At 45.5% G+C, this 11,700-nt stretch overlaps 1 protein-coding gene across 1 annotated transcript; it reads right to left on the bottom strand.

Annotated features, from left to right (window-relative positions):
- Positions 1–3,467: 3,467 nt before the first annotated feature.
- Positions 3,468–4,134, bottom strand: LOC145862620 (protein CFDP2-like). Its single transcript, XM_082967466.1, is given in 2 exon segments — positions 3,468–3,702; positions 3,704–4,134. Coding segments are annotated over 2 exon segments (666 nt in total).
- Between the last annotated feature and the right edge of the window lie 7,566 nt (positions 4,135–11,700).

Raw genomic sequence — 11,700 nt, 5'->3', positions numbered from 1 at the left:
TGGTGGGTCAGTCATGGTGTGGGGTGGCATTTCTTTGGGGGGCCGCACAGCCCTCCATGTGCTCGCCAGAGGTAGCCTGACTGCCATTAGGTACCGAGATGAGATCCTCAGACCCCTTGTGAGACCATATGCTGGTGCGGTTGGCCCTGGGTTCCTCCTAATGCAAGACAATGCTAGACCTCATGTGGCTGGAGTGTGTCAGCAGTTCCTGCAAGAGGAAGGCATTGATGCTATGGACTGGCCCGCCCGTTCCCCAGACCTGAATCCAATTGAGCACATCTGGGACATCATGTCTCGCTCCATCCACCAACGCCACGTTGCACCACAGACTGTCCAGGAGTTGGCGGATGCTTTAGTCCAGGTCTGGGAGGAGATCCCTCAGGAGACCATCCGCCACCTCATCAGGAGCATGCCCAGGCGTTGTAGGGAGGTCATACAGGCACGTGGAGGCCACACACACTACTGAGCCTCATTTTGACTTGTTTTAAGGACATTACATCAAAGTTGGATCAGCCTGTAGTGTGGTTTTCCACTTTAATTTTGAGTGTGACTCCAAATCCAGACCTCCATGGGTTGATAAATTGGATTTCCATTGATTATTTTTGTGTGATTTTGTTGTCAGCACATTCAACTATGTAAAGAAAAAAGTATTTAATAAGATTATTTCTTTCATTCAGATCTAGGATGTGTTGTTTAAGTGTTCCCTTTATTTTTTTGAGCAGTGTATATACAAAATGGAATGATACAGTTGGACACTACAGTATCTGGACCTACAGTACAGTACAGTACAGACAGAAGCACACACACGCTTAGCTTATGGTAGTCCATTGTATCCGATGATGACTTCCACTTCTGAGTTTACAGTAAATTCGTTGGTGGCTGTAGAGTCCAAGCAGAGATTTATTGCAGATGGGGCATGTGTAGTCTGTTTTGGCATGGGCAGGCATGGTTGTATGTCTCCTGAGCTTTTTATCTGTCTCTTTGTGCTCCTCTCTTGAGACATTCTAATGACATGGCTGAGCCAGTGCAGTTAGTGTTGGGTGACCATGGCCTCCATACTCTTGCAGCTGGTATTAGCAAGTATTTCTGTATTTCTACACGGTCGCGCCAGGTGATTCCCAGTTTGCGCTGCAGGCTTCCTATGTGGAATTGCTCGAGCTGCTTGATGTGGCGACTGTAGGTGACCCAGCTGTAAAGATTTGTGGTGATGCAGACGGCTTGATAAATGGCGACTTTGGTGTGGAGGTGGAGATCCATGTTTTGGAAGACCCTGTGTCTGAGTTTCCCAAAGTCAGCTGAGGCTTGCTTGATCCTGTTTTGAATTTCGGGGTTGTAACGGCAGTCTTCCGAGCGGATGCTGCCCAGGTATTTGAATGACCGGACTATTGCCAGTGATTTGTGTTCAATGGTGAAGACAGGTATGGCGGGTGGAGGGCTGGATCTCCATTGGCAGACAACCTCTGTCTTGGTGGTGTTGATAGACAGTCCCATCCTGCTATAGACCCTCACAGCCGTTACAAGGATGGACTGAAGGTCCTTCGGCGTGTGGGCCACAAGGGCACAGTCATCAGCATACTGCAGCTCAAGAACCCACTTCGTTGAAACCTAGGTGGTTCCTTGGAGCCTGATGTTGAATAGGTTTCCATCCAGCTTGATGTCCACTGCAACCCAGCTGCTGTCCTCAAGCTACATTTGGAGAAGCTGGGTGACACATAGGAGGAAGAATTAAAGATTACAGGTGCCAGCACGTACCCCTGCGGCACACCAATGCCTACTCCAAAGGGCATTAACTCCTGCCCTTCTATGTCCACCCGAGCCATCATCCCATTATGGAACTGGCAAAGGATGTTGACAAATTTGTCTGGACAGCCAAGTTTGGTAGAATGCCCCATAGTAGTTCCCTGCTCACAGTGTCGAAGGCCTTGAAGAGGTCAACAAAGGCCATGAAAAGGTCCTGAAGTTGTTCACGACACTTCTCCTGGAGTGGCCGTACCGTGAATATAATGTAGACAATACTCCTGTTCTTTCTGAAGCAGCATTTGTCACACCCTGATCTGTTTCACCTATCTTTGTGCTTGTCTCCACCCCCCACCAGGTGTCTCCCATCTCCCCTTATTATCCCCTGTGTATCTATACCTGCGTTTTCTGTTTGTCTGTTGCCAGTTTGTCTTGTCTCGTCAAGCCTACCAGCGTGTTTTTCTGTACTCCTGTTCTCTATAGTCCCTGTTTTCTAGTTCTTCTGGTTTTGACCATTCTGCCTGCCCTGACCCTGACCCTGCCTGCAGTTATGTACCTTTTGACACTGCCTTGGATTACTAACCTCTGCCTGCCCTAACCCGGAGCCTGCCTGCCGTCCTGTACCTTACGGACTCTGCCCTGGATTACCAACCTCTGCCTGCCCTTGTCGTTTGCCTGTCCCCTGTTTTGTAAATAAACTTCTGTGATTCGAACTGTCTGCATCTGGGTCTTATCCTGAGTTCTGATAGCATTGTGACTCTGGCAGCAGTTCCTCTCTGATGTTATTCACCAGCCTGTGTAGCATCACCTTGGCCAGGACCTTGCAAGCAACAGCCAGAACGGATATCCCAAATCAAAATCAAATCAAATCAAATTTTGTTGATCACATGAACATGGTTAGTAGATGTTATTGTGAGTGTAGCGAAATGCTTGTAATTCTAGTTCCGACAGTGCAGCAATATCTAACAAGTAATCTAACAATTCCACAGCAACTACCTAATACACACAAATCTAAGTAATGGAATGGAATAAGAATATATATAAATATATGGATGAGCAATGACAGAGCGGCATAGGCAAGATGCAATAGATGGTATAACATGCAGTATATACATATGAGATGAGTAATGCAAGATATGTAAACATTATTAAAGTGACTACTGATCCATTTATTAAAGTGCCCAACCTTGCCTTCTGGATGGTAGCGGGGTGAACAGGCAGTGGCTCGGGTGGTTGTTGTCCTTGATGATCTGTTGCCGCAGATGGACTTGTTCTTATAGATGGTGACAATGTTTGCATCCTTTTGGGGGACGATCTCCCTGTCCCAAACCTCAGTGATGTACCGGTGGAGCATTCTGGTGCAGAATTAACCTCCATTTTTAAGTAACTCTGCCGGGATGCTGTCAGCTCCAGGAGTTGTATTGTTCTTGAGGGAATGGAAAGCTGATAACACCTCTTGCAAGGTTGGCGAATGGTTGAGGTCTGGAATGGATGGACAAACAGGCAGTTCTTCCAGGAGGAAGTGGTCTGTTGGAGAGTGCTGGTTGAATAGTGCTTCAAAATGGTCAGCCCACCTCAACAGGATCTGGTTTTGGCCCTTCAAGAGAGTCTGACCATCAGCTGTTTTCATGGTGGTGATGTAGCAACTTCTAGGGCCATAGATAGGTTTAACTGAGTTGTATAAATTGTGCATATTGTTTTTGTTGCGATAAATTTGGATTTCCTAAGACTTATTCCTCTACCATTCGTTCTGCAGAGCATGCGAGGTTGTGCGCTTTGTGCATGTTGTCTAGTAAAGTTGTGATGGTGTGCGAGTTCCCATCTAACCAGTCCTGATGTTTCCTAACTCTGTAGCCAATGGAGTGGGCCGCTGCCTGACAGAGCACTGAGCTGAGAGATGCCCACTTCTGTTCCATGGGGTCCTCTGAGCTCAGAATGGGCTCAATCTCATTCAGCCTTGCAGCCTCTTACTGGACTTCTGCAGGCATTGGGGGGACGTATTGTCACCTGGAGTTGAACCAGTATCCTACGGTGATCTGTCCAGCATTCTGCACTCCTCATGGCACGTGTCAACAGGACGTCATTGGTGTCAGAATTTCTCACTATGACGTAGTCGATCAGGTGCCAGTGTTTGGAGCATGGGTGCATCCATGATGTTTTGTTCTTGTTCTTCTGCTGGAACAAGGTGTTAGTGATGATGAGATCATGCTCGGCACATAGAGTTAGCAGTCTCATGCCGTTCTCATTGACCTGGCCAACACCATGCCTACCCAGCACTCTGCTCCATATCCTGTTGTTCTGTCCAACACCAGCATTGAAGTCACCCAGCAGAAATATCTTGTAATTCCTGGGGATATGGTGAAGGGCCTCATCTAGTAGAGCAGTCCTTTGCCTCATTTTCAGATGGTAACATTGGTGTTTATGCACTGAGATGTGTAGGATAGCACTTTTTAGCTAGGGGGATACTATAAGGGCACAAGGCGAGGCCTAGATGCAGACACAGGAGGCAGATGGTTAGAGTCTTTGTAGTTTATTTATAATCCAAAAGGAGTAGGCAAGAGAATGGTCGTGGACAGGCAAAAGGTCAAAACCAAAATCTGAGTCCAAGAGGTTAAGAGTGGCAGACAAGCTCGATGTCAGGGCAGGCAGAAGGGTCAGCCAGGCAGGTACGGAGTTCAGAAAAAACAGGCAAGGGTCAAAACCGGGAAGACTAGAAAAAGAGAATAGAAAACAGGAGCACGGGAAAACACGCTGGTTGACTTGAAAACATACAAGACGAACTGGCACAGAGAGACAGGAAACACTGGGATAAATACACTGGGGAAAATAAGTGACACCTGGAGGAGGTGGAGACAATAACAAGAACAGGTGAAACAGATCAGGGCGTGACAGATATGGAGAGACATGAGTCTTTCACTTATGCCGACAGGTGTTTCGGTAACCTTTCCAGAAGAAGGTGTAGCCTTCTCCCTCCTCTTTCAGGGAACCTTCATCCAGGAACCTGGTCTCAATCAGGGCAGCAATGTCAATGTTTTAGCGCCTTAGTTTTGCAGCAATCAATGTGGTTCTCTGATCGGGTCTATCGTTATTATTGTCAGTGTTCAAAAGAGTTCTGATGTTTCATGTCGCCAGTTTCAGGGGAATTATTTTCTTTATCATTTTTCGACCGTTGAGTGGAACTCCCGATAGGTGCGGTAGCCTATCCAGGAAGGAGTAAGTGGCCAATTTTTAGGCCTCTTCCCGGCTGTGGTGAGCAGCGCGGCTCCTAAATAGTCACACAGTCACACAGGGGTCTCCCGAGAGCAGCTGCCACTCAAGTCCCAACTGCTGGCGACCATAATATCCCTTTGCCGCTGGCATGCAGGGGTCTAATTAAGGGCTCCCAGTGCATTCACTCTTGTCCCCTTCACCAGACACCCCAACGCCACCAGGCTTAAGTCCGGTTTCCGGTTAATGGCTTCACCGAGGTCGGGTGTGGATACCTACGCAAAGGAAGTTATTTAAAGTGCCGCTGATGGTGCGCAATCCCCAAAAGCACTACTTCGCTGTAGGAAGGTGGATTCCAGTGGCAAGGGAGGATGACCAGTGACCAGCATCTTCCACAGCTGCAGGAGGCTGCCGGATCCCCAGGCTGTCGGCGTCTGCCTACAGCGCCGACAGCATGCTGCATTTCTCTCAGGGTGAGCTCCCCTAACCTTTGTCGTACCAGACTAACCCACAAGGCAGCGGGGCAGTGGTTGATGACTGCCAGGGCGTGTCCACACAGAGGTGGGCCTATACAGACGCATCTCTGGGGCCCACTGCTCCTCTGAGATCCCCTGCCGGTTCGCCTGGAGTTTCAAGACAACCAGTTAAGTTGTGCTGCCATGAGGAGGTTGGACAGGCGTACACACACAGTACAGAAACCCATGTTGTCTGCTCCACTGAGGTGGGAGTGAAAGTGGAGCAGGGCAGAGTGAGTTTTAATGTGCAGGGCTGCTGTGAAATATAATTTATATCCATTTAATCTGTCTCTCTCTACCCCTCCCTCTCTACTGTGTGTGTGTGTGTGTGTGTGCCACTTTCAAGCTAATTCTGCCACTGTCACATCCCATCATCACTTACCTGGCAAACGAGCGGCGGTAGAGACACTGGCCTGATGGCCAACATTCACACACATTTAACAGCAGCCGTAATGTTTGGCAGACATCAATCCGAAGTAATATGCTGGATTAATACGCTGAGATGATTTTCTACACAAATGGTTTGATGGCATGGTGTGCGTGTGCTGGTACGTGTGCGCATGTGCGTGTGCGTGTGCGTGTATGAAGGGGTTTTATCCAAAGTATCTCTGAGGAAGTGTCTCTTTGGCCCGTAAAACAAGCTTTTACTCAACATCCAAATCGAATTACGCTCCGCTACACCATAAATTGTCAATTAGAAAAATATGGGGAAAGATTAGCAGCCAGATACTGTATTTGCTGCAGTTGAAGATTTAGTAAGCTAACATTCAGGACTTCAGGATATGACTAGACTATAACGTGACAGAAACTGTAGTCTAGCGTAGCCAGCAATTGTTTAGATTGATAGATAGAGTATCGGTAGGGGCCAGGAGTTTTTCTAGGTCATGTGACCTGCCCAGGAAAAAGTAGAGGGTTAATAACTAAGTCAGCTGGTCATGAAAAAGTCTTGGCCCTACGTATAGGAGCTAAAGATGCACATTTGCAACAAATTGGCAAATGGAAAACTGCCAGATAATTATCACAAGGAACAGGGGAGAATCACACTACTGCTCTCCCATTCTTTTATCACTGTGATGAAACAACATTCCTGGCATGCTGTGCCTCCTTCAGGGTTGTTCAACCTGATTAAGTGTATTTGGACATATGGTGAATGTTTTATGGAATTCCATGCAACAGGATCGAATGTGATTTCCACTTGCATCAGTATTTCAACCAGTGTAAATGGATTATGACTGTACTGAGAAGGTATGTGTCCCAAATGACACTCTATTTCTAGTATACAGTATAATGCACTACTTTTTACCAGAGCCCTGTGAGCCCTGGTCAAAAATAGTGCACTGAATAGGGAATAGTGTGCCATTTGGGACACACTTAAAAGCATTAATAATCAAGCAGAATCCCACAGAATAAGCTTCTCCCTGTTGTGCAGTGGACTGTGACAGCACGAAACAGAGATGGAGATGGAATGAATGGTGAGAAGTGCTTATGAAATATGGATATGAGAGAGATGAGAGAAGAGGACTGTGGAAGTTGACACTCAACTACACAGTCAGAAGTTTGTGTTTAATGACAAAATCCTCAAATTTGACTTGAAGTTACTCAATGAAGAAATCTCACCCCTTCACTTTAGCCTCAAAGCAAAGCTAATTCATGGACCTTGGCGTACAGAATGTGTTACTCATCTATTCATTTTGTAAGCTTTTCATTCATAAACGAGTGTGAGTGTGTGTTTCCCAGGTCCCCACAGGGCTATTTTAGGTTTAGGGGTTAGGTTTTAGGGGTTAGGTTTAGGGTTAGGGTTTGGGGTTAGCGTTAGGGGTTAGGGTTAGGGATTGGGTTAGGAGTTAGGAGTTAGGGTTAGGGGTTAGGGAAAATAGGATTTTGAATGGAAATACATTTTAGGTCCACACAAGGATAGCAATACCAAACGTGTGTGTGTGTGTGTGTGTGTGTGTGTGGTGTGTGTGTGTGTGTGTGTGTGTGTGTGTGTGTGTGTGTGTGTGTGTGTGTGTGTGTGTGTGTGTGTGTGTGTGTGTGTGTGTGTGTGTGTGGCAGGAAGTGAACAACTTGTGAATAGTTCATATTTCCTCTAACTAAGGAAGCGTATGCATGGTTAGACCGCTGCAGGCGTAGCTATTCAAGGAGAAACAACAGCTATGAATAGAGAGTTGGTGTTTACTCCTACCACATTCAACCCTCTTACTACCTTCCTTACACATCTGATGATGCAGAAGACACATCACACAAACCAGCTCCAATGGAATGAAAAGGTGCCTTAATAAATACAGTAATGTTGTTGTTGACTGAGATGTGAGGGTTTATATTGACATTCAGTGCTTACGACGCAACACTTTACGCTTGGTTCTCTGTGTGCACTGTAGGCTCGTTAGGTCTACTCAATCACTAATTTTGTAGCCAGCCGTACGGCAGTACTTAGCTGTGCGTGGTAACTGCAGATAGCATGACATTCTCTATCCAATTGGTTGCTAAATAATAACAGTGCAGTTACAGAAGTAATTATAATTAAGCATTAAGGAACAAGGGAGTGTGGTATATGGCCAATATACCACGGCTAAGAGCTGTTCAAAAGAACAGCCCTTAGCCGTGGTATGTTGGCCATATACCACAAACCCCCAATGTGCCTTATTGCTATTATAAACTGGTTACCAACGTAATTAGAACAGTAAAAAGTTATTTTTTGTCATACACGTGGTATACGGTCTGATATACCACGTCTTTCAGCCAATCAGCATTCAGGGATCAAACCACCCAGTTTATAACATTGAATATACAATTCCCTATATTGACATGGTATCTCTGCAACTTAATGTAAAGCGTGGCTGGATTCTGTAATACGTCTCTAACAAGCTTCTCTATAACAAGACAAAAGTATAATGAAGACTGATTGAACATAAGTGTTGCCATTGTGGAGGAAAAAGAGGCATTTGTATGAATCCTCAAGCCCAGCTGAAGACCAGCATCATCAGTGTTAGCTATAGTGGTGAGAGTAGCACGCTATCAATGGCCTGTCTCTCACGCTCTCTCTCTCTCTCCCTCTTTCTCTCTCTCGCTTGCCCCCCGCCCCCCGCCCCCATCTCTCTCTCCCTCTCTGGCGTTCAGCATCAAAAGACTGCCCGGAGGCCATTGTTTCTAATATTGTCTCAGAGTCTGTGTTTTTCACAAAACTACTGATGCATGAGTGCTCTGGAAAAACAAGGAAGAAACATCAAAAGTGCGTTTAAATCGTGGGATCATCAGACCACAACTAAATGCTTCCACCTGAATCCTGATCATTGTGGTAGTAGTAGAGCCTCCACTTGACTGGACAAGATGCATTGCAATTGGCTTGTTTCGTTTTCATACTTGAAATCTGCCAGACTGTTTAATATTCCTTTCAAAACAAAGGACCATTAACAATGCGAAGGATCATGCTGATTTAGAGGATAGAGGGATATAGAAGGACAATACTGATCTTCTCTGTGAAACTGACAGACGCGTGCACAACCCCCCACCTAAGTATTATATAAACTGTGGTCTGGTTGAGTTACTCTCTCTGCAGGGAAGTGTAAACAGCTGCAGTGTCAGGACATAGCACACTGCCAGGGGCCTCGGGCTCTGTGACATCATCACTGCCTGACACACAACACAGTGACAGGGGCCATCTTACCATCTTACGTAGAACAGGGAGAATGTCTGATGTTGCTCGGAATTCACTGCTGTATTTTTGCACGGTTGTGTTGAAATGTGTGCGGTTTCAGATTATTATGTGACCTGGTGGAGGGTGTGTAGGCCTGTTTTTTTTCGCTAGAAAAAGGCAATGCTTCTAAATGTTCTTTGTCATATTGTCCTTTTATTTGGAACCTTTTAGCCTCTTTTCCCTCTTTTTAGTGTCACCCTGTCAAGGCTGTGGGTAACTGGTGAAAGGAGTCAGGCGCAGGAGAGCTGAGATGCATGGACAAGGTACTTAATTCAAGAAAACACCAGTATAAACACAATACTATGGTGCTGGAAAAATACCGGTACCACGAAATAAACGGGCGTAAAAACCCGGTAACAATATTCCAGCCGTCAGATAGAGCCTTACAATAAAACAAACACACACACAAACATGGGGGAAACCAGAGGGTTAAATAATGAACATGTAAATGGGGGAATTGAAACCAGGTGTGAAAAAACCAAAGACAAAACAAATGGAAAATAAAAAGTGGATCGGTGATGGCTAGAAGGCAGGTGACGTCGACCGCCGAACGCCGCTCGAACAAGGAGAGGGACCGACTCCGGCGGAAGTCATGACACACCCTTCATGCACTCAGGACACACACACACAGATAGAGCCAGCTCTAGCAACTAAGCACTAGCTGCCCGTGGCCACTGAGTGTACAAAACATGCTCTTTCCATGACATAGACTGACCAGGTGAAAGCTATGATCCCTTATTGATGTCACTTGTTAAATCCACTTCAGGAGATGAAAGGGAGAAGACAGGTTAATGAAGAAGGATTATTATGCCTTGAGACATGGATTGTGTATGTCAGCCATTCAGAGGGAGAATGGGCAAGACAAAATATTAAAGTGCCGGGGTATGGTACGGGGTATGGTATTAAGCACCAGGCACACTTGTTTGAGTGTGTCAAGAACTGCAACGCTGCTGGGTTTTCCACGCTCAACAGTTTCCTGTGTGTATCAAGAATGGTCCACCACTCTAAGGACATCCAGCCAACATGACACAACTGTGGGAAGCTTTGGAGTAAACAGGGGCCAGCATCCCTGTGGAACGCTTTCGACACCTTGTAGAGTCCGTGCCCCGACGAATTGAGGCTATTCTGAGGGAAAAAGAGAGGGGGGGAGGACTCAGTCAGGGGCACAACTTGGCAGTTTACCTCTTGTTCTGTCTGTCACTGACAGTCACTCAATTAGACCATTTCAAGTAAACCATTTTAGATTGTTAAGTTAGTCTGCGTACCGACAGGGCACGCAGGGCACTTGCCCAGGGGGCCCCCATTTGATTTTGTTTGTCCCTCTGACTCCGATATCGTATTAACTTGGCATGAGTAAGGGCAAAATGTGTAGAATTGCAGGAAATTTGCTTCAAAATGTTGCTTAGGGACCCCAAAAGGCTAGGTCCGGCTCTGCGCACACACACATTCTGGTCAGACAGTGTCATTAGTAACAGTTTCATCACAGCCCAGCCTCCTTCTCTGCTCTGGGTTGGTGGCCTGGTTTCTGTTGCAGTGCTCTGGGTGTGTCTCCAATCCACACTGCCTAGTAGCTGCCACATCTAGATGCTGATTTATTCAAATGAGCTGGCAGTGGCTTGTGGGTCCATTGCCGGGATACGGAGGAGAGGACAGCAAGGAGAGACGTTTATCAGGACACCAATCAGAACACAATGTTTCGGAGAGGGGTTGAAGCTATTGATAAATCATTCTGAATATACAGTTTAATCAGAACACAATGTTTCGGAGAGGGGTTGAAGCTATTGATAAATCATTCTGAATATACAGTTTAATCAGAACACAATGTTTCGGAGAGGGGTTGAAGCTATTGATAATTCATTCTGAATATACAGTTTAATCAGAACACAATGTTTCGGAGAGGGGTTGAAGCTATTGATAAATCATTCTGAATATACAGTTTAATCAGAACACAATGTTTCGGAGAGGGGTTGAAGCTATTGATAAATCATTCTGAATATACAGTTTAATCAGAACACAATGTTTCGGAGAGGGGTTGAAGCTATTGATAAATCATTCTGAATATACAGTTTAATCAGAACACAATGTTTCGGAGAGGGGTTGAAGCTATTGATAAATCATTCTGAATATACAGTTTAATCAGAACACAATGTTTCGGAGAGGGGTTGAAGCTATTGATAAATCATTCTGAATATACAGTTTAATCAGAACACAATGTTTCGGAGAGGGGTTGAAGCTATTGATAAATCATTCTGAATATACAGTTTAATCAGAACACAATGTTTCGGAGAGGGGTTGAAGCAATTGATAAATCATTCTGAATATACAGTTTATGTGATAAATTCATAATCAGAATTTTTAGTAACGTATAATAATAATACAAATGATATATGCATTTAGCAGAAGTCCATTACACTGCCGCTGTTATCTTTAGCCTCAGCGCCAGTCTGGTCCGTAACCTAGACAATTTGCTATCATTATCTTGGTTGGTTCAACACAAATTTGGCTTGGCAATATTGAGATATTTTTAAGCTTTGGAAAATCTGA

Source organism: Salmo salar, chromosome 01, assembly GCF_965601325.2.
Source record: "Salmo salar chromosome 01, fSalSal1, whole genome shotgun sequence".
Lineage (NCBI taxonomy): Eukaryota > Metazoa > Chordata > Actinopteri > Salmoniformes > Salmonidae > Salmo > Salmo salar.
Note: the sequence above shows the minus strand (reverse complement) of the source record. Positions and strands in the feature narration are given on the sequence as shown.